Below are 23,376 nucleotides of genomic sequence, written 5' to 3'. Positions count from 1 at the left end.
TGGTGGAAAGTTGGTGCGGTAAATGTTTAAAGTCTGTATGTTTGTGCGATGTTCTCTGCAGATCAGCCAATCAGATAAAAGATGAAGTGCTGTGTCACACAGCCGGGTGATAAAGTGGAGACGCGTCCCTCTCAGAGGAGACTGACCGGCTCTGATTCCGGTTTAGTCCAGTTTGAACAGATTAAAGCTTGAAGTATGTCCTGCTTTACTGGCCAAAAGTCTGGAAGCAAAGAGTGATTTCCAAAAATGTTTTGCAATAAAGTCAACAACTAATTTACCAGCAGGTACACACTTAAACATGAAGCTTCTTCAAGGGTTCTAAAGTAAAGATGGTTCTATATAGAACCGTGAACACTCAGAGAACATATTGCATTCTTAAAGGGTTCTTTGCATCATGAAATGGTTCTACAGATTGATGGAGAATGTGTAGATGGTGCTATATAGAAAACACCCAGAAGGGTTCTTTTATTGTTGCACACTTAAAAAAGATGGTTCTTCCAGGGCTCTTTAGTAAGAACCATGAACAGAATCATTTGCACGATTAAAGGTTCTTTGCATCATGAAATGGTTCTCCAGATTGATGTTTCATGTGCTGTAGATGGTGCTATATAGAACCTCTTTGAAAAGAGTTTCATAGAACACACAAAAAGGTTCTTCTTTTGTTATGATGTCAAGCTTGTTACAGTAGCAGAACCTTTTTTGGTGCTATATATGTATACACATTCTCTACCAATCTGAAGAACCATGTAATCATGCAAAGGGTTCTTGCATGTTCATGGTTCTATATAGAGCCATTTTCTTTAATCGTGCAAATAGCAATTAAGTGGTTCCAGATAGAACCCTTTAATCATGCAAACAGCACATGAACCGTGAATTCATCACCACTTCCTGTGTGCAATATAATCAATACTCCATGTGGAATGCATGTAAAATATCTCTATAGTGTAAAGATTTTATGATTTTCTAATTTATAATAACATAAATCAGTACGTCATGCGCAGTTTGGGTAAAATATCCTTCCAGTGTAAATGTTTTTGGCTTTTTTATTTATAATTGTTTATATTATTAATTCTTGTGAAGGATAGAGTTTATTATATTAGATTTTTTATCTTTAGTCTTATATATATTGTCTATATTGGGTGTGTCTCAAAACCTAGTGAGCTCTCTAAGTAGCCGCTGTCTACATAGGCAGCTGTCTAAGTAGGCAGCGTTCCAACTGTCATCTATCCTTATAAGACAGATCAATGAGATGCTCTAGTTAGACAGCAGTGACGTCACCGCTTGTTCCCGCCCACTGCACGAGACCGGCGTTTACTGACCTCAGCCGTCAGAATCACAGTTAGCCAACATGGATCTGCTCTGATGGTTTATACAGCGATTTTAATTGTATTTGCTCTGAATGAAACAGCAAAATAGACAATAGTTGTGGTCAAACGCGGAAAGTATTGGCTATTTGTGCACCTTTATGACCAGAAAACAGATAAATACCCCAGAAAATCAGAATAACTTACATTTGAAGATGACGTCGCTGCTTGGCGAAGCACTTCTGCCATCTTCAAACAAAAGTTGCGCCGTGCTGCATCGCGGGATTGCCTCAGCGGCTGAGGAAGCATCCGATGCTCTCTCGATAGTGGGCCAAAGTGAGAGACCTCAGTAGGCAGCGTATTTGAGATATCTAAGAATTGGGAAAGCCTTCTTGTCGGGAGCGCATACTGTGACGTAAAATGCTGTCTATGTAGAGCTCACTAGGTTTTGAGACACACCCATAGTAACAAGTAACAAACTGTAACCTTGTTAAGTAATTAATAAGGTGAAACGAAGGAGAAAAAGGTGAGATGAGCTGCTTTTCCACTGTTTACAGTCTTTAACGTCTGTTCGGCGCTGCTGCCATGGTAACACTGAATGATGGCGCAGTGGGGAAAAAAGCACATGAATTCCGATCTGAGTGTCACATTAAGGTCACATGACCACGAATCGGATACGTATCCGATCTAGGACCACATGAAAAAGCAGCTCATCTCTCCTTTTTCTCCTTCGTCTCGCTCTAATAATGAAGCTGAGAGCTGATCTTCTCAGCGAAGCTCGTTCTGCTCACTAGTTTGTGCTGATGATGAACGTGATTCGTTCACGTGACGTTACTGAGTAGGATGAGCTCATGAGGGTCATTTCAGGACGCCGGTTTGTCACATTAATGACAGATTTGAATCAATTACCTAAACGAGTGTGAACCATCAAGTCAGAGAGATCGGATTTGAGCAAAAAATCTGATTTGAGCAACGAGGCTTGTAATGTGAACGTAGCTAAAGTGGCTCAGGTCGGATTTGAAAAGATCAGATTTGTGTGTACAAACAGCTCTGAAAACATCAGATCTGAGTCACATTAGGGGAATAAATCAGATTTGTGCCACTTCAGCCTGGTAATGTGAACGCAGCCTAACATCAGCTATAGTAGTTGGCCTTGTTTGAGAAAAACAATCCCAGACCCAGCTGGGTCTTTAAGACAGTCTTTAAGATTGGATCCTTGGCAACAAATTCACGTTCAGGCTCTCTTTTTTCGTGGCAGCTAAGTATAATATTCATACATGCAAAACTCACTTTTACTATTGAAGCATAAAGTCTCTCTGAACTGTTAGTCTGCTTATTTTCCCTGGGTTTTAATAATGAAATGTAATAAATACCTGAATAGTGATGTCAGTATTCAAATGCTGCCACCTTGAACGGTTAACCGAGTACTCGAGTACCCGTGCACGCCTCTAGTGTGCGCATACTCACACATAAACTGATGCACACACCCGTCCCACCTCTCCATGTTACTCTGCTGTGAGCGTGAGTGGAGGCTTTATTACAGCCCTGCTTCCTCCTCTGGTGTAGATATAAACGAGTGCGAGCAGCCGGGTTTCTGTCAGAACGGGAACTGTGTGAACACTCGCGGGAGCTACAGCTGTGTGTGCAGGCAGGGCTTCTTACTGGACGCCTCACACGGCATCTGTATCTGTAAGTACAGGACCTGAAGGACAGCAGGAAAACGGCAGGGCTGGAAGTCACACAGCTGGGCTGTCTGAGAAAAGGTTGGGGACAGATTGACAAACTGATTAATGCTGATTTGTATTACAACATTTTGAAAAACTAGGTGTCCCTAAACTTTTAAAGAGAGGTGTAAATCACTCTCCTACACTGCAGAGAGGCTAACTACTGAAAAACTGTGGTCCAAAAATATCCAGACAACCCATCCAATATTTCTGTCAGAGTTCATGGTATTAACTGAGACTTAGACGCCCCTTTGCTGTACTGATTCATTAGGAAGACCAGCACTAATATTAGCCGATGTAAGCAGATAATGACACTAAAGCTCATCCCAGAGGTGTTCAGTAGAGCTTCATAACTTCAGCTCATCCCAAATGTGTTCAGTAGAGCTTCATCGCTTCAGCTCATCCTAGAGGTTTTCAGTAGAGCTACATCACTTCAGCTCATCCTAGAGGTTTTCAGTAGAGCTACATCACTTCAGCTCATCCTAGAGGTTTTCAGTAGAGCTTCATCACTTCAGCTCATCCTAGAGGTTTTCAGTAGAGCTTCATCACTCCAACTCATCCCAAAGGTGATTAATGGAGCTTAATCACTTCAGCTCATCCCAGAGGTGTTCAGTAGAGCTTCATCACTTCAGCTCATCCCAAAGGTGTTCAGTAGAGCTTCATCACTTCAGCTCATCCCAAAGGTGTTCAGTAGAGCTTCATCACTTCAGCTCATCCCAAAGGTGATTAATAGAGCTTCATCACTTCAGCTCATCCCAAAGGTGATTAATAGAGCTTCATCACTTCAGCTCATCCCAGAGGTGATTAATAGAGCTTCATCACTTCAGCTCATCCCAGAGGTGATTAATAGAGCTTCATCACTTCAGCTTATCCCAGAGGTGATTAATAGAGCTTCATCACTTCAGCTCATCCCAGAGGTGTTCAGTAGAACTTAATCACTTCAGCTCATCCCAAAGGTGATTAATAGAGCTTCATCACTTCATCTTATCCCAGAGGTGATTAATAGAGCTTTATCACTTCAGCTCATCCCAGAGGTGATCAGTAGAACTTCATGACTTCAGCTCATCCCAAAGGTGTTCAGTAGAGCTTCATCACTTCAGCTCACCCCAAAGGTGTTCAGTAGAGCTTCATCACTTCAGCTCATCCCAGAGGTGTTCAGTAGAGCTTCATCACTTCAGTTCATCCCAGAGGTTTTCAGTAGAGCTTCATCACTTTAGCTCATCCCAGAGGTTTTCAGTAGAGCTTAATCACTTCAGCTCACCCCAAAGGTGTTCAGTAGAGCTTCATCACTTCAGCTCATCCCAGAGGTGATTAATAGAGCTTCATCACTTCAGCTCATCCCAAAGGTGATTAATAGAGCTTCATCACTTCAGCTCACCCCAAAGGTGTTCAGTAGAGCTTCATCACTTCAGCTCACCCCAGAGGTGTTCAGTAGAGCTTCATCACTTCAGCACATCCCAAAGGTGATTAATAGAGCTTCATCACTTCAGCTCATCCCAGAGGTGATTAATAGAGCTTCATCACTTCAGCTCATCCCAAAGGTGATTAATAGAGCTTCATCACTTCAGTTCATCCCAGAGGTGTTCAGTAGAGCTTCATCACTTCAGCTCATCCCAAAGGTGATTAATAGAGCTTCATCACTTCAGTTCATCCCAGAGGTGTTCAGTAGAGCTTCATCACTTCAGCTCAACCCAAAGGTGTCCAGTGCAGTTTCATCATTAAAATTCATCCTAACTGTGTTCAGTAGAGCTTCATCACTCCAACTTATCCCGAAGTGCTTTAGTGGATCTCAACACTCTAATTCATCCCAAAGACCTTTGATGGGGCTTCATCACTCCAACTCACCCCAGACATGTTCAGTGGAGCTTCCTCACTCTAACACATCCCAGAGATATTCTGTGGCCTTCACCACTCAAACTCATCCCAAAAGACTTCAGTGACGATTTCTCACTTCCGCTCATCCCAAAGATGTTCAGTGCAGTTTCGTCATTCCAGTTCATCCTAAATGTGTTCAATAAAACTTCACCACTCTAACGCATCCCAAAGGTACTCTGCGGAGCTTCTTTATGCCCCCTCATCCCAAAGGTGTTCACTGGGGCTTCATCACTCCAACTCATCCCAAAGGTGTTCAGCAGCGCTTCTTCACTCCAACACACCCCAAAAATGTTCAGGGGAGCTTTTCACTCCAACTCAACTTCCTGGTGCTCCATAGAGCTTCATCACTCCAACTCATCCCAAAAGTGTTCAGTGGAGCTTCATCACTCCAACTCATCCCAAAAGTGTTCAGTGGAGCTTCTTCACTCCGACGCATTCCAAAGATCTGCTAACTAGAGGGCATCTGTATTTTTTAAAACATACTGTGTAAGTACAGGCTGTTGTCCATCTATTGAGAAATGTTTAGACCTTTGGACATATAGTGTAGGTGTGCAGTTACAGACTGTATAGTTAACCTCATCGTTGGTCAGTTTCTGACCGCAGGGCCGCCGTTGTCCAGATATTATTTGGGTATTGGATGACTCTAAGCACAACAATGACACTGACATGGCAGTGTGTGTTGTGTTGGTGCCAGAGTATCAGACACAGCAGTGCTGCTGGACACGTCAGTGTCCCTTCTAGGTTGACAAGTGTCAATCCAAGAGTGGCTCTTCGGTCAGAAACTGACCACTGATGAAGAACTAAAACAAACTGTCCATCAACATTTTAAATTTGAGAAGTGTAGAGGATCCTGCCCTTTCGCATTCTTAATATAAGACCATTTTCAGCCTCAATGCAGCGAGGCAGACAGTAATACAGTGGTGGTTCTAGCTGTGTGGTGCTCCAGCCCTGCCTACTCCTACCAGGATTGCTGTGCTGCTGTTCGTCCATGCTTTAGTGATGCCTGCTGGGCTCAGCTGCCCTCTGCCCTTTGACCTCTGTGCTCCTACAGCTGCCCTGCTTAGGCCCTGCCTGATCAGTCATGGACCTGACAGCATCCTCAGCCCCATACAGTGTTTCCTCTGTGCCTGTGTGCTCTGTGCTGATTTTGTTAAAGGGCCCATATCATGCAATACTAAATCCTCATATAAGAGCTTGATTTACCATTTAACGTCTTACGTTTCATTTAAAGGTGCAGTGTGTAAGATTTAGTGCTGTGTAGTGGTAGAATTGCAACCAACTGAACACCCCTCCCTCACCCCTCCCTTTCCAAGCGTATAGTAGAACCTACGATGGACATTTTCTTTGATGGTGACGATTCACCCTCCCTCACACAAGTCTGATCCTCCATTTGTCAAAATTTGGGTTCTCAAACTTCTCACAACACAAAACGGTCAGTCGGCACCGGCAGCGACCACTGATTCTTCTTCTTTCTTCGTCTTCCAACCGGAGCTACAGCGCCACCAAATTCAAGCTGCCACTTCAGCATAAAAACACGAAAGGCGCCCTCTAGAGTCAGAGTTTGGTTTGTTTGTTCTGGGCTACTGTAGAAACATGGTGGCGGCAGCCTCTGCTGGAAGAGGAGCTGCTCCCTATGTAGATATGAAGGGCTCATTCTAAGATAACGAAAACACAATTCATAGTTACAGGTGATCATACACTCATGAAAACATGCTTTTGTTTACTATATTGTATACTAAATCTTACACACTGCACCTTTAACCATGAAACATAGTTTCATAACATACAATTTGCTCACTAAACAGGTAGTTTTAAATTTATGATTGTGGTATCACAGCCATGAAGAAACGTCAACCACAGCAGTTTAGCCCCACCCATTCAGCCTATAGCAGTTTAGCCCCGCCCACTCAGCCTACAGCAGCTTAGCCCCACTCATTCCCGTTGAAGCGATGCGGAGTGTTGCTTTTGCATTGTGTGTGGTGATTATTTAAGTGGAAGTTGTGGGAAAACGAATAAACGTTGTGCTGTTCCTGGCTGTCAGTAAGCAAATGGATCATAACAGTACACAGTACTAGTGTAGACGTAACAGTTTCAGCCTAGATTGCTGTTTGTATGAGGCACAGTACAGGGCAGCCAATCCAAACAGAGATCATTTACGCACGTCAGTTAAATTCTGACGGTTGGAAAATGATTATGGAGAGTTTTAAATACATTATGACTGATTTTGGAACATGCAAGACAATTAAACCTTCGGAAATAAATAAAATACAAGGAAAATGTAGAATATGGGCCCTTTAAAGTCTGCCTGCTTGGTGCGCGTCTGGCAATCTTCTCAGTCTAGTTTGGGTCATGTTGTCTCTCTGTCTCGGAATGCTACTGAAGCTTATTGAGTGTCAGTCTATGCATATGTATGTTTGTGTGTGTGTGTCTTTGCACATGCCTGTGTTTCTGAGCGTTTTGTGGCCGTGGTATTTGTCCGTGGCCGAGTGTGTGACGGCTGTATGTGGAATGCTTGGCTCTGGTAGTCAAATCTGCTCTTCTAATTCAGAATTGATGTGGTTAAAGCGATAGTTCAGCAAAATAACAGATGTACCCACTTTTTGCTCCTTTCCTCATTGGTGTCTAAAAGCCTTGATTTAGTTTGCCAGACTGTCACTTTTGAAAAAGGTTAAGCTTGTTCATATTTATCAACCATTGTCTCTATAAATTCTGTAGTCTTACCTCTACAAACCCATACCTGTACAAAGGAATGTGCTGTGCAAATGCGGGATGTCAGAAAGGCTGTGTGTATTCTGTCTGTGTCCTTCCCTGGACCTCCCTGCGAGGTTGCTGCATGTTGGATGGCGTGCACCTGTCCACTCTTCAGGGCCTTCGCTGTGTGACTCTCTGGTGTTTGTGCTGTGCATATGATGGTGCTTTTGCTGTGATCAGCCCAGAAGGTGATTTCAGAGGAGAAGGATCAGTGTTTCCGGATCGTGAGCCAGGGCTCCTGCTCTCTGCCCATCCTGAGGACCATCACCAAGCAGATCTGCTGCTGCAGCCGTGTGGGAAAAGCCTGGGGACGCAAGTGCGAGGCCTGTCCGTACTTCGGCTCCGGTCAGTTCCTCATCCCATGTGTTAATATGTGCAAATGTTTGAAAAGTCTGAAAAACTCTGTCCTCCAACACACCTGAACCAGCACACGAGGAGCCCCTGGTGTAATCTATCTATGCATCCGTCATATCTGTCTCTCTCTCCACCTCTCCACCCGTCTGTCTGTCCATCCATCTATTTCTCCATCCATCAGTCCACTTGTCTACTCAGCTATATGTCCGTCCATCCTTCCATCCATCTGTTCATCTGTGCATTTGCTTGTGTATCCGTCCGTCTTTCCACCTACAGTGTCTGTCCATCCATTTGTCTGTCCATCTGTCTGTCAATCCATGAGTCCATCCACCTATCTATCTAACTATCTGTCTGTCTATCTATCTGTCTATCTGTCTGTCTATCTGTCTATCTATCTATCTATCTATCTATCTATCTATCTATCTATCCGTCTATCCTTCTATCTATCTATCTATCTATCTATCTATCTATCTATCTGTCTATCTGTCTGTCTCTGTCTATCTATCTATCTATCTATCTATCTATCTATCTATCTATCTATCTATCTGTCTGTCTCTGTCTGTCTATCTATCTATCTATCTATCTATCTATCTGTCTATCTGTCTGTCTCTGTCTGTCTATCTATCTATCTATCTCTCTATCTATCTATTTATCTGTCTGTCTGTCTATCTGTCTGTATCCATCCATCCATCCATCTGTTCATCCATTCACCTTCTACCCATCCTCCTGTGCATCCATCCATCTGTATATCTGCTTATCTATATCTATCTATCTATCTATCTATCTATCTATCTACCATCCACCTGTTCAGTCCATCCAACTATGTATCTAACTCTCTATCTGTTCATCCATTCATCTTTCTACCCATCCTCCTGTGCATCCATTCTTCTGTATATCTGCCTATCTTTCCATCTACATATCTATCTATCTATCTGTCTGTCCGTCCGTCCGTCCGTCCGTCCGTTCATTCATCTCTCTACCCATCTACTTCTGCATTAGTACATTCATCTATCTGTCCAATTATTTGTCCATCCATCTATCAACCGATCTGTCTCTGCGTCCATTTCTCTATCCTTCTATCTATCTGTCCATCCATCCATCCATCTACATATGTGAGTCAGATATGCTGGGGTCCTACTTTAGAAGACACATTAGATGTATAGTGCGTTTGATTTCCAGGACAGAGACTGAACAGCCCAGATTTATCTGGATGTGTTTCAGACTTACTGCAAAGTCGAGACTCCATGAAGATGTTCTGTATTAAGTACTTAGTTATTCCATTTTTTCAAAGAAATTTGCTTCTTATTTGCATGATATTCTCATCATTTGCATCACTCTCTCATCTGCTTCTCCGCTGCCGCTCCCTCATGGATGCCTGACTCCATAGAAAATGAACTGGAGGCAAACCGACGTGTGCTTTGCTCCTCATTAATGAAAGTGCAGCGTCAGAGGTGTATTAGGGGCTGTTTTTGGAGGTGCTAAATGTGTATTTAATCCCATCATGCATTAATGTGTGTTCACAGACGAGTTTAAGGAGATCTGTCCTGCTGGGCCGGGCTACCATTACTCTCCCAACACTCTGAAGTTTAACCAGAGACTGGCCGAAACTCACAGGACCCCTCTGGTTTCTGAGACCAAACCCCAGCAGCCAGAATCCTCCATATCACAGCCAGCTGCCAGACACCAACTGCCCACCAGCCCACAAACCACACGCCCTCAACCACCGACAGTTGGCCAGACCACCCGCGTCCAGCAGCCAAGCGCTCCTCATACTGACCCCAGACGGCCCACGCAGCCCATCACCTCCGTTTTCATCATCCAGGGTGGACCACAGCAGCTCAGTGGCGCTGGAGCCCAGGCTCAGAGCAGACCAGCGGCAGCAGCTACGGCAGCCAGCCAGCCTACCAGAGCGCAGCCGTGTGAGTGACCACAGTCACGTCCACCAAATCAGCTCCGACTGCCTGCGTTGTACATGGAAATTCAGCTCATTGTAATAATAATGTTGATATTAACAACAATAACCACAACAACAGCAATAATGATTATATTATTAGTATTATACTATCATTAATATGAAAGATGTGAAGTCGTTATTCCATACATGTCAAATCAAAGTCATAAAGATATTTCAAACAAAGCATCTTTTACTACCTCTGTTCTACATGGAAATTCGGTTTGTTGTAAAATGCTATAATACTACTGGAAATATATATGTTAATTATTATTTATTATTCCTTATAGAGTACTAGCAGTAGAAATAAAATGTACTTAGCTCATATATTGTTATTATTATTGTAGTTTTGTTTGTTTTTGTTTTGTTGTTGTTAATAGTATGCAGTGGAGGATGAAGACAAACAAAAACAAACACCATAATTGCTTATGCAAATGTTACAGCTAAACCAGGATTTAGGACACTTAACAAAACTTCGGCAGCCAGTCGCACCAGCTGAGCGTAAGATCGATCGTAAGTTGGGGTGTAAAGTCCGTCCTAAATCTCACGTTGAGAGTAGTTAGTTTAAAACTAGCAACACAGAATTTCAGTTGCACCACAGACACTTACGGTACATCTTAACTAGTGGAGCATAAAGTGATCGTAGATCAAAACACTGTCACAGAATGACGTTTTCACTCTGCAGCCAATCAGTAACGTGACCCAACATAAACAGGAAACATCACACACAGTGAAATGGCTCACATTTCTCTCTTTTCATGCCACAGTTAATTCGCTTAAGGTGTGTCTGTCGTGTTAGTTATATTTCAAAAAGAGAGTGTTTTACAGTAAAGTGGTGCCTCAAAGCGTCCGTCTCTTGTGTGTGTGTTTATTCTGTTCTGCTGCTGCTTGGATATTTTCCGATGTTCAAACCAGGTGCACAATACCTTAACTGCACCTTAACAGTAGTTGGTAATGTTAGTGAAGTTGCAGCTGACATAATCACTATTTGAATTCGCTGAACCACAGAAAGGTAGCAGTATTAATAGGTAACAGTATAATATTAGCCGATGCACCAGAGACGTATTTCGTTTTCTTGCAAGTTTTCCCATCAGTCAAATCAACCAGACCTTTAAATGGATTTTCGTCACGCTTCCTGCCCAGGACGCCTCCTCCACCTGTTTCTTTTTCCTCACAACATCACTTGAGTCCATGAACAGTCTAGAGGACTCCAACTCCCATGAGTCAGTGGGACACCACGTGGCTCTTATCCCATCGCCATCAACCAATGAACATTCATTTCACCAGAATTCTAAGCTGTCACACCTGTTTTTCATTACACTCCATTGGTCAGTTAGTATATAAAGCTGGGCTTTAGTTTAGTCATTTGCGAAGTATTGCCAACTCCTTCCGTTGTGTACTGAGTGTTCTTTGTTTGTGTAAGTTCTTGTGTGGGTGTTCTCTGTTCTCCTGTTTTCCATATTTCTGACCTGCCCTTTTGGTTTGTTTGCTGGATTTTGTCTTAGACTTTGGTTTTTGAACTCAGACTGGTTTTTGGCTACTCTCTGGATGTCACGTTAGTTTTGGTTCTCTTGCTCTCTGGTTCTCTAGCCTGTTCTGACTACGCCCTCTGTACCTTCACCAAAACCTCAAGTAAACTTCAGCCTTGTCCTTTTATCTTGATCTGTGTTGACATTGGAACAGCAGAACTTACACCTACTATAGGGTATGTGTACATTTTAATTTATAACTTAAAGCTACATTAAAACTATGTTATTTGGTGCAGCCGGTTAATTTCTAGTAGCTCGTAAGCTTAATTGGCAGTTTATATTCAAACTAGGCTACAATCAAATTTAATTAGGCTACAGGTTTGATAAGCCACTCGGCTCAACTCGACTCTGGAGTTTCTAAGCGAGTTGATACCAAAAAGTAACAGAAAAATGCTACAACGTGCTGATTGGTTGGAGAGAATTGCTGAACACATAATGTTAGCTACCAGGTTAGCGTCGCCTCTTCAGTCGCCTTTGAGCACCAGAAATTTCTCGTCGTCTGAACTCTGCTGTAGTTTTTCCCAAACTCTCCTTTTTTGTTCAGCAGTCTTTTGTTTTTCTGCCTCTTCTGAACGACATTTGCTTCCTTCACGTCACAGCAGTTTCATGCAGCATCGCAGTGATGACCAGCTACACTAAGGGGGCGCTATATCTGCAGTAAAAACGAAGTAGCTGGTACCAAAAGAGACTCGAGTCTAGTCGAGTAGAGCCATACCGCGCAGTGGAAAAGCGGCTTTAGTATCTACTGTTGTGTTTGTTTTTGTTATCAACTGGGAAAAATACCTTTTCAATCATTTTTGTTCTAGTTCAGTTTTTATGTTTTCATAAAAATAAACATGGTTGGTTAATATTGTTATTTTTGTTCTTAACAAGCAGCTGTCATCAGGACACAAACAGGCCGGCCGTCTGCGAGCAGACAGCCGCTCAGACCCCTCCCGGTTCCAGCTACATCCCGTCCTTCTGCACCTAGAACAGGTGAGACAGTCTGAGTTACACCATTATGATTAATTTACATTTAAAAAAATAATCCTTCCTCTTTTTGTCCGTCCATATCATTAACCTTTACTAGATCACTGTACCGGCACACTTCCACTGAAGCATTCACTCCACTTTACATACATCATTGTTATACATCAGATCGTTCAGCAATAATGCAATTAAAAAGCTGGAATCTCAGGATTCGATTCCCTCAAACCTTTTTATGATCCATTAATAACAGCAGTTACAATCGTCTCATCTGCAGCATCAGCACTGAATGAGAAACGCCAGCAAATCTGGGTGTCCTCACCTTCAAAGCATCTCCGCCTCCACAGAGACACCATAATCCAGAACATGTGGTCTGATAACACGGCAAGAGTCAGAGATCAGTTTAGAGATCTGTGAGTCAGGAGGAAATAAACTCCTCCATTCTAGACTCTGATACTCTGAGTCAGTCGTTCTGACAGTTATTCTGGTTGGGGAAAAAAGAATATTACCTTTCAAATGAGGCCAAGATCACAACTGTAGCCCAAAATATGTGGGAACAGCGCCCCCTTTTACCTGGGGTAAGCTGTTTCTAAGCAAAAAATGGGACAACATTTAAGTTATAAAATCTCATACTTTAGTTATCTCATACTTTTAATGTACCCATATGGAAAAAAAATCTAAATATATTTATTAAATATATTTTGTAATGTATAAAAAAGGACAAAAATGTATTTGTTAAATATATTTTTAAAATGCATTTATCAGTATTAGTTATTATCTGTGTTCAGTTGAGTGTAATGAAGGTTACAGATGTAACTGAACGTTCTTCTGTGATCTACACTGTACTTTACATTAACCGTGTACGTCTGCAGTCAGACTCTCACACACAATGTATTTCACACAAACAAGATATCATATCATAACTGCATTTTCACAGAGTATCAATACCCACAACACTCGCTTCTGTCCTGATAAAGGATCATTAGATCAGATTTAAAATGAAGATACTGGAACACAAATTCATCTCTAAAGGTATCAGACAGTGAAGAGCATCAGACAGGATTCTGACTATTTTCACACATTTTCAGATGGATTTGATAAACACATTTACACACAGTTATTTCTGTATGGAACATTTCTATATGTAATTTCCCCATACATTTTAAAATAAATGTATTTTAATATATATTGGGTTAATATGGAAAAATATTCTGAAATACATTTTAGTGTTTGGAATATATTTCAGCATCGACTGCAGTGTGTTTGAAATGTATTTCAAATATATAACGATATATGTTTATAATTTTTCCCTTATGTGTTTATGGGAAGTAGCTTTAAGTATATTAGGCTTTAGATTTTTCTAGTTTCACATGGATTTACAAGGATTTTCCTTGTTAGATGACGGAGTTACACACAGTATCCTGGACTGTATCCGGCCGCTCAGGTCTGAGTAAGACTTTGCTGTTCAAGTTCTGACATGCACTAAAACTGAGCCCATTTGCAAACGGTTTACCACACAAAGCCGCCCTTGTTCAGAGAAATGTGGACCCAATCTGAAACTCCACTGGCTGCGCTCCATCCCATGTCCACCCCTTTGATTTGTGAAGAGACTGAGATGCTGCCAGACTTTTATCAAAGCAGAAAAATGTGGGTTTGGACTGGGCGCTGAGCCGGAGCTGAAAGGTGGCTCAGTGTTGCTATCGCTCTAATTGGACAGTGTGAAGAACGTGAGCTGGAAGGGGATCAATAAGCCGCATTGTGAAAAGAGCAGAGGCAGTGATCCTGAGTGAGACTCCATTATGAATATATTCGATATTGCTAATAATCAAAGATGGGCAGCAAAAAATGCATTTAAAAAGAAAATAATAAATATTTTATATCCTTGTGAGACCTGGTAATTCATTTTTGTCCTCTGTGGGGGACGTGAGTCCCCAAATGACATCTCAAAAACCATATAAGCTCCAGTGCTGAAACCTGGTGCACCAGTTAGAGACACCCTGGCATCTCCAATGATATATCTGTTATATTTGTTGGGGTGAGTCGTTCAGAAGAGGAGTTCTGCCTCCTCGAAATGGCTGCCATCTCAGCCACCACATTTTATGGGTGCAATAGACGTAGTTGAAAAATATGCATTCATGGTGTTTCTAAAGCCTGTAGTTGATCTGTTTTAGGTAGAAAAATGTTAATTTCAGAGCAATTTTGATTGATAGGCATTAAAGTTCAACCTAACGGTCTCCTTTTTTGATGTCCTCTGTGGTGACACTGGAACTAAATCTGTTTTTGCATGAAATTCATGGTATCACAGAATTAATGATCACACCGCTCTTGACTCAGTTTGGGTTAGAAGCAATAACATGTAAGCTGAGCAGTTAAATACATCACTGTGATGTTACTGTATCTATTTATCTCTTTTTGGTCCTCATTATTTTGTACCACCAGTACGTTAAGTTTTACTCTTACTGCTAAATGGACGACTGGGATAAGTGTATGCAGGCATCTTAGCTCAGGATCTGAGCTTTATTTAATTTCCTAATTTATTAGAAAATCTCATTTTATACAATTCTACATTTAAAAATTAAAACATTTAGAAATAAATTCATTCTCACGTCTCTCCATTTGTACCTAAGATTCATCCCTAATTTGGAACAGTTTGCTGCTAAATGACACCCAAAGCCGAACTGACTGGGTGGCCTGGACTTATTTTAGCAGCACAGTGATGATCAGTTTCAGGACTTTGAAGACTGATGACAAGGTTTTAGAAGTTGCTGCTGATGTTGCAGTGGAGCTTTGGTCTGATGCAGAATAGGAAACAAGAAATATGACATCAACATAATTACTATTCAATGTCCTGTTGTCAACTATAAAGGTCATTACATAAAAAAAACAAACAAGAAGTGTTTTTGAAAAATTACTGTGACTTTTATTTCAGCCAATCGACTTATTTTATCTTAAAATCTTAAAATTACTAAAATTCTCAAACTTTAATTGTTCTGGGTCTCAGGAGGATTTTACTAGTGTCAGAAATGCTGATTGTTTGGAGGGTCATGTAGCCCTAACACTTCGCCCTACCCCTCTGTCTCAAGAATCGGGACACCCTACCCCTAAAAACAGAGGGCTAAGGGCTGAGTGGTAGGGGCGAGGGGTGAAATGGGATTGGGCCTAAATCAGCCTGAAAACGTTCCTGTTTGAGCAGCTTTCAGCTCAGTTTAAACACTGTTAGCATTTCTAGCCCTTTTTCCTCTGTAACGGCACTTTTTTAAAAATTTCACTTTTTATTTTCAATTTGATTATTTAACTATCATAATTAAAATTTCTAATTAGATTTTTACTTTATTGATTTTTCTCTTGTAAATCTATTGTTTTCATGTTTTAATCATTTTTAATGTCTGTTCTCGTTTAATTTTTTAAACAACTCTGTATTTTCTCTTTTGTAAAGCATTTTGAATGACAGCAGTGTATGACAGGTGCTCTATAAATAAACTTGCCTTGCGGTGTGTGTGTGTGTGTGTGTGTGTGTGTGTGTTTTACAGATGTGCGTGTGTGTGAAGTGAGGCCGCAGGTTTGTGGGCCGGGTCGGTGTGTTGATGTGGCCGGAGGGAGACACATCTGCGTGTGTAATCCTGGATTCATCTTCAACACTCAAGCAGGTCACTGCCAAGGTGTGAAACTCCATACATTACACTGCACCTGAACTTTTACCTTTTATATATTTACATTTGTAAATTTACAGACTTTTATTTTGAAAGATGTGCTGTTTTCCACATCACTGACAAGGCTGGTGGTCTTCCCCACTATTTAAAATACAGGAAAAAGATAAAGCATAAAATGTGGCCTGTGCAAAGGTTATGGCACATTTTATATTTTTTCTTATGTTTTTTTTCCAGGTTGTTAAAATCAGCAAATAAAAATGTTTTTGATCATGCATGTTGTTGAGAGTGAATTGTACACATATAAGAAATATGAGTGTAATGTTATGATTAATATCACCTTTATTAGAGAAATGAACATGGGTTTTCCCATTTATGTCAGCTATTAGTTCTTTTAAAAACTTGTTACATCCAGAATTGTTACAAATGAATATACAGCACTTTGGAATGAAGCTCTTCATATATATGTATCTGTATTTACATACACTATAAGGACAAAAGTATTGGGACACGCCTCTTAATCACTGAATTCAGGGGTTTCATTCAGTCTCTTTGCCACAGGTGTATAAAATCACGCCTGACTTTACACACATCAGTGAAAGAATGGGTCTAAAGAGCTCACTGGATTCCAGTGTGGTGCTGTAATGGGACGCCGCCATTGTAAGAAGTCAGTTTGTGAAATTTCTTCCCTCCTAGATATTTCACGATCAACTGTGAGTGGAATTAGAAAAATGCCAAGTAAAAAGAAAAATGCCACTGACGCAGTGCCAAGTGTCTGATGGAGTGGAGTAAAGTGCCCCCACTGGACTCTGGAGCAGTGGAATCGTGTTCTGTGGAGTGACGAATCAGCTTCTCTATCTGTCAGTCTGATGGACGAGTCTGGGTTTGGCGAGTTCCAGGAGAACGTTAGCTGCCTGACTGCACTGTGCCAGCTGTAGAGTTTGGTGGAGGAGGGATGATGATATGGGGCTGTTTTTCAGGGGTTGATCTAGAACCCTTAGTTCCAGTGAAGGGAAACCTTAATGCTTCAGCAGAACAAGACATTTTGGACAATTGTGCACTTCCAACTTTGTGGAACAGTTTGGGGAAGAACCTTTCCTGTTCCAGCATGACTGAGCCCCAGTGCACAAAGCAGCTCCATAAAGGCCTGACTGGGTGAGTTTGGTGTGGAAGAACTTGACTGACCCTCACAGAGCCCTGACCTCAACCCCATCCAACACCTTTGGGATGAACTAGAACGGAGATTGTGAGCCAGGCCCTCTCGTCCAACATCAGTGTCTGACCTCGCAAATGCTCTTCTGGATGAACGGGCAGAAATTCCCACAGACTCTCCAACATCTTGTAGAAGCTTCCCAGAAGAGTGGAAGCTGTTAGAGCTGCAAAGGGGACCAACTCCATATTAATGCCTATGGATTTAGAATGGGATTCATAGAAGCTCCTGTAGGGGTAATGTGTAGGTGTCCCAATACTTTTGTCCATATAGTGTGTATATATATTTTGGAATAAAACTCTTTGAAATGCAAATGAGCTTCACTTAAACTGGTGTGAAGCACTGACTGTGTTCCTGAATCATTACTGAATGCTGACATTCAGCTGTTTTGCATTCTTGAGGTTTTACTAGTTCTTCCCATGGACCTTCCAAAGCTCCTGTTGGTCAAAGTTCAGCGAGCAGGTCTTGGCCGTTCTTTCCCACCGGTCACACTGAGCTGACTGAACAGCTCGCGATGGAGCCTTTGTTTTCAGTCATCTTTACATCTGCTGGTCAGCTAATAGTCTGCAGGGCAGTTGCTCTGACCCCTCAGGTCGCGAGAGCCGGGCCTAGAGCTGCTCCTTTGTCTTCTGGGGCAGATGTGAGAGCGTTTATAAGCCGCACGGTTTTTGTCGTCTTGTGAAAAGATTCGGCACGGTGAGCTGAGGGGTCTAAGATTTAAGATCAGCCCTCCTCCTCAGATGCGCTTTAAAATGAACTCATTGTTTTTGACTCAGAATTCTTTGAAACCAATAGAAACGTTGTGTGGAAAGTATGAACACAAACCACACCACGTTTGTCTTTGTAAGCTGAAGAGAGGTTTTTGTTATGATTTTAATTTGATGAAAAGTTACTGTTGTGCAGACAGTCTTGATTTGCTGAAAGAAAAACATCCTTTAACATGTTTTATTATTGTTTGACATCCAAACGAGTGGTTCAGACTCGAAATTCAGTGTACATGTAATTCATTACACTGTGAAATTAATGGTATAATCCTGTACCTGTGTAGTGTAAAGTGAAGGTACAGCCAAACAACAACTATAGCTCTGCTTCTAAGGGTTAGTGATGTTGGCTAATGTACAGTCAAATATGTGCATCTGTGTGTTTTACAGATATAAATGAGTGTGTGTTGACTCCGAGGCCGTGCTCAGCGGGTCAGTGTGAGAACACAGTGGGCAGTTTCCGCTGTGTGTGTCCACCAGGCTACCAGAGCAACGCCCAGCAGAACCAGTGCTCAGGTCAGTGTGTTGTTATTCAGAGCTGTGACTGCTTCTGCTCATAAACGTCATTAATAAATGTCTCTTTCTGACGGCGTTCAAGCAGTAAAGCCTCTCCAGCTGGTGAGTTTGTTCCTAAGCGCTGTTGGGACGGGGTTTTGCCGTAGGGAGGGGGGTGATGCCATTTTACCACAGGACGTCTGTAATGTTAATGAGAGGTTCACACGAGATAGGACATCTCAGTATAAGTGTCGTTTCACACACTGCCTTTAAAATGTAACGTTTTCTGTTTATCCTAGCAGTGTGTCTTGGGGTTGCAGATTGCGACCAGCTGACTCCGCCCTTCCAGAAAGCCTGCAGTGGCCATCGCCTCGATTTCGTTTCGCTTCTTTGACGACAAGCCTTCACTCTCTCTCGCTTTTTCTTCTACTGAATAACAAGTCTGATCCTCCATCTGTCAGAATTTCTCAAACTTCTCGCAACACAAACTGGTTAGCTAGCACCGGGGTTCTAACAGTTTATCCCATCGAGTATGCACATATTAATAACTCAGTGTTTTAAACATTTTAATGCATTTTTAATGTTAATTCAGTGCAGTCTCTGCTTAATATCACTACTTTCTCCCTGATAAGCTAATTTAGGCTGTAAAAATATCCTGGTTTTTCTTTTAATCAGGGTAAAATTTTCAAAAACATTCACCAGAATTTTCAACCTTAACTGGTCCTGCAGTTCCGTTTTGGCACCTGAGGAATAATAATAACTGGTGCATAACTGTTTAAAGTGGAACACAAAGCGGAGCATAAGAAGCCGACTCCAGCCTCGTAATTTTAATGCTTGTAGTATTTTTGATAAGGAGATTTATGCTATGAAAATATCCTACCTGGAGTTTCATGTATGGAGCTGCTGATAAATATGCACTACAGTTGGACATTTCGACAAAGATGTAGCGCCACCAAATTTAAGCTGCCACTTAGGTAAAAATGTGAAAGGTGCTCTGTAGAGTGTTTGTTTGGTCCTTGGTTTTGTCACTATATTCTATTTCTGCAAATAGATCCCCCAAAATCTTACACACCGCACCTTTGAGTGAACACAGTGTGTCATTAGCTTGGGAATACACATCGCCACATAAAATCAAATGTTTTTTTCTGTAATTTTTACATGTTCTGAGTTTTACACTTGAGGTAGGACAACATACACTGATCAGGCATAACACTATGACCACCTCCTTGTTTCTACACTCATTGTCCATTTTATCAGCTCCACTTACTATATAGGTGCACTTTGTAGTTCTACAGTTACAGACTGTAGTCCATCTGTTTCTCTGATACTTTGTTAGCCCCCTTTTATCCTGTTCTTCAGTGGTCAAGACCCCCATGGACCCTCACAGAGCAGGTACTATTTGGGTGGTGGATCATTCTCAGCACTGCAGTAACACTGACATGGTGGTGGTGTGTTAGTATGTGTTGTGCTGGTTTGAGTGGATCAGACACAGCAGTGCTGCTGGAGTTTTTAAACACCTCAGTGTCACTGCTGGACTGAGAATAGTCCACCAACCAAAAATATCCAGCCAACAGTGTCCTGTGGGCAGCGTCCTGTGACCACTGATGAAGGACTAGAGGATGACCAACACAAACTGTGCAGCAGCAGATGAGCTATCGTCTCTGACCTTATATCTACAAGGTGGACTGACAAGGAGTGGACACAGTGTTTAAAAACTCCAGCAGCACTGCTGTGTCTGATCCACGCAGACCAGCACAACACACACTAACACACCACCACCACGTCAGTGTCACTGCAGTGCTGAGAATGATCCACCACCCAAATAGTACCTGCTCTGTGAGGGTCCATGGGGGTCTTGACCACTGAAGAACAGGATAAAAGGGGGCTAACAAAGTATCAGAGAAACAGATGGACTACAGTCTGTAACTGTAGAACTACAAAGTGCACCTATATAGTAAGTGGAGCTGATAAAATGGACAATGAGCGCAGAAACAAGGAGGTGGTCAGAATGTTATGCCTGATCGGTGTGTATCGGCTTGATTTTACCAGTGGTTCCAAAATGCACTTCATCATATTCTTTACTTCATAACCTTCTTAGCTTTTTTTATATTTTATTAGGTTCATTCTAAAGGTGGGGGTCGTATGAGAGCTGTAACTGTCTTCTTTCCAGTCAAATAGATGGGTGATGTAGTTTGATGAGCAACTTTTTTTTTTCTACTGAAAGTCGACCCATTTTTCCACAAATCTGAGCTACAAACTGGATCTCAGACGGCGTCTCTTCAGAGATCTGCTCAGTAAAAATTACTTTTATAAAAATATACAAACAGCATCTAAGATTTTTGGCTTTCAGCAGTAAATTATAAACATATAACATTATGTTTATGATCATAAAACACATTTTCTGTCCAGCTGAGGGGAGCTTATCCAAAAAAAACAAAATAATAATAATTTCATGCAGTTGCTGAATAATTTGCCTTGTGATTTGGGCATGTAAATTCAGATGGAAAGACCGAAATATACCCACCAGCACGAGGTTACTTTTAAGTTACGTTCAACTAAATATGTGCTGAATTGACCATAATTATCTTTAACTCTAAACCTGCTCTAATCCTAACCCCAACCCCAACCTCAATCCAAATCCTAACCCCAACCCCACCACTGTTTAGAACTGTTTAGCGTTTCAGCAGGTAGTTTGTTAAGAATTTGAGCATCTGTAGAGAATCTATAAAGGACCATAGTGGACTATTCAAATAAAGTGAGACCAAAACTGGTAATAGAACACAGTACCTCAGTTTATTTATTTATTTTTATTTATTTATTTTTTACAGGCGTCACCCCACACTGAAATGGGATGTAAAGTCTCTTCCCTTGTTCAGTGTCATATTTTTAATTGGTGCCATATTTGTCATTTAGCCACACAGCATGTTGTTATTGTTCAGAAGTGTGGTGCTTATCACACAATGCTGACATAAACATCCATACGATGATTTGATGATGTTTGGGTCTGGGCTGTTTAGGGTAATTTGGGGAAGTTACAGAGATCCTTTACCCCGTATGAATCGAAATGTTTTATGCTTGTTGTGACGAAAACGATCATAATACATTAAAACGACATTAAACTAAGATAATACAGTGGTTATCGTAATTTTTAACGTAGAAAATTCTCACATTTGTGGGTTTCTTTGGTCTCTTGTTCAGCCATCTTGCCGGTTTTTCTTTTTTCCTCATATCAGTCCGTTTGGAGTGTCTCTGTTTTGAGGGTCATGGAGCTCTAACACTTCGCCCTACCCCTCTATCTCAACAAGAATCGGGACACCCTACCCCTAGACATGAATGTGGAGGGGTAGGGCTGAGTGGTAGGGGCGAGGGGTGAAATGGGATGGGGCCTTGCTGTGAACCTGCGTAGATTTTGGGTGTACGTTTCTGTTTAAGTTCAGCTCTTTGCTTTTTCCAGTGGTCTCGAAAAAAGCGAGTGATCCAATAGCAGAACAGCATGTCAATCTTGTGTATCACTGATCGATTTCTCAGATATCGACGAGTGCCGTCAGAACCCCTGCGTTAACGGCCACTGTGAGAACACACCGGGCAGCTTCAGGTGCGTGTGCAGGACGGGGTACAGGCTACAGGACAACACCTGCACAGGTAATAATACACCGCTCAGGTATTCACACCTGTGACATTGTTTTCCTCGAAATAAACCTGATGTGGTTTTAATATTTTTTTTACTGAACTGGGAAAATCTGCCTTCAGTTCCAGAGCACCAATGAGCTTCTTACCACCTCCACTCTGCCTGCTACTGTTGTGTGTGTGTGTGTGTGTATATATATATATATATATATATATATATATATGTGTGTGTGTGTGTGTGTGTGTGTGTGTGTGTGTGTGTGTGTGTGTATATATATATATATGTGTGTGTGTGTGTGTGTGTTTATTTATTTTATTACATTTTCCCCCATTTATTTATTTGTTTATTTATTCATATTCTTATTCTTGTTTCAGTTATGATTATTTTATTATTTCAGATATTTTAATTTAATAAAGTTTTATTTATGTTCTTTTGATTTTATTAACTTTAACATTTTAGTTGTTTTATATTTTCTGGTTTTTTATGCATTCTATTATTAATGTTTCATTTTTTTATACTTACCTGATTGGAGTCGTTTTTATTATTAAATTTACCTAGATTATTTGATATGTTTTTACACATATTATCAATCCCTTTTTCCTGTATCAACTCAGCAACACTGTAAATGAGGGTCCCCCTCAATGTTCTCTGAGCTTAAATAAAGGTTGATTGATTGAATATAGTAAGTCATTAAAAACCAACAAAGAAAACATGACCATTTATATTAAAAACACTCTGAAAAGCCAGGTGTCCCCAAACTTCTGACTGGTAGGTTATTATTATTTGTGCAATATTACTCACACCTGCTGTGACAGAGTTGGCTTGTGTTCTTCAGATGTTGATGAGTGTGATGACCCGCTCCGCTGCCCTGGTCAGGAGTGTGTGAACTCTCAGGGTTCGTATAAGTGTGTCCCCTGCAGAACTGGCTTTGGCCTGCTCAACGGACAGTGCACAGGTAATGCTGCACCACTCAGGTTCACTCATTCAGTCCAGCTTTCATTCATTAATTCATTCAAACCCAGAAAATAGCGTTTGTTCAGCAGAGTTGATCACTGTAATGATCTTCTTACTGGAGAAAACAGTCCATCCTCTAGAACCCGTACAGAACGCAGCAGCACAGATCCTCACAGCACCAACACAGAGAGCTCATATCCCCCCGTTACACACTGCACTGACCGCCT

General features: G+C 41.5%; 1 protein-coding gene across 1 annotated transcript in view; it reads left to right on the top strand.

Annotated features, from left to right (window-relative positions):
* The window catches only part of LOC118817850 (latent-transforming growth factor beta-binding protein 1), a 106,441-nt gene that overhangs the window by 82,542 nt on the left and 523 nt on the right, over positions 1 to 23,376 (top strand). The window contains exons 11-18 of the mRNA XM_036584807.1: positions 2,871 to 2,993; positions 7,835 to 7,999; positions 9,532 to 9,927; positions 12,365 to 12,463; positions 15,985 to 16,113; positions 18,463 to 18,588; positions 22,096 to 22,209; positions 23,031 to 23,169. Coding sequence (XP_036440700.1) covers positions 2,871 to 2,993; positions 7,835 to 7,999; positions 9,532 to 9,927; positions 12,365 to 12,463; positions 15,985 to 16,113; positions 18,463 to 18,588; positions 22,096 to 22,209; positions 23,031 to 23,169 — 1,291 coding nt within the window. The remainder of the gene's footprint in view (positions 1 to 2,870; positions 2,994 to 7,834; positions 8,000 to 9,531; positions 9,928 to 12,364; positions 12,464 to 15,984; positions 16,114 to 18,462; positions 18,589 to 22,095; positions 22,210 to 23,030; positions 23,170 to 23,376) is intronic.

This window comes from Colossoma macropomum, unplaced genomic scaffold, assembly GCF_904425465.1.
Source record: "Colossoma macropomum unplaced genomic scaffold, Colossoma_macropomum, whole genome shotgun sequence".
Lineage (NCBI taxonomy): Eukaryota > Metazoa > Chordata > Actinopteri > Characiformes > Serrasalmidae > Colossoma > Colossoma macropomum.
Note: the sequence above shows the minus strand (reverse complement) of the source record. Positions and strands in the feature narration are given on the sequence as shown.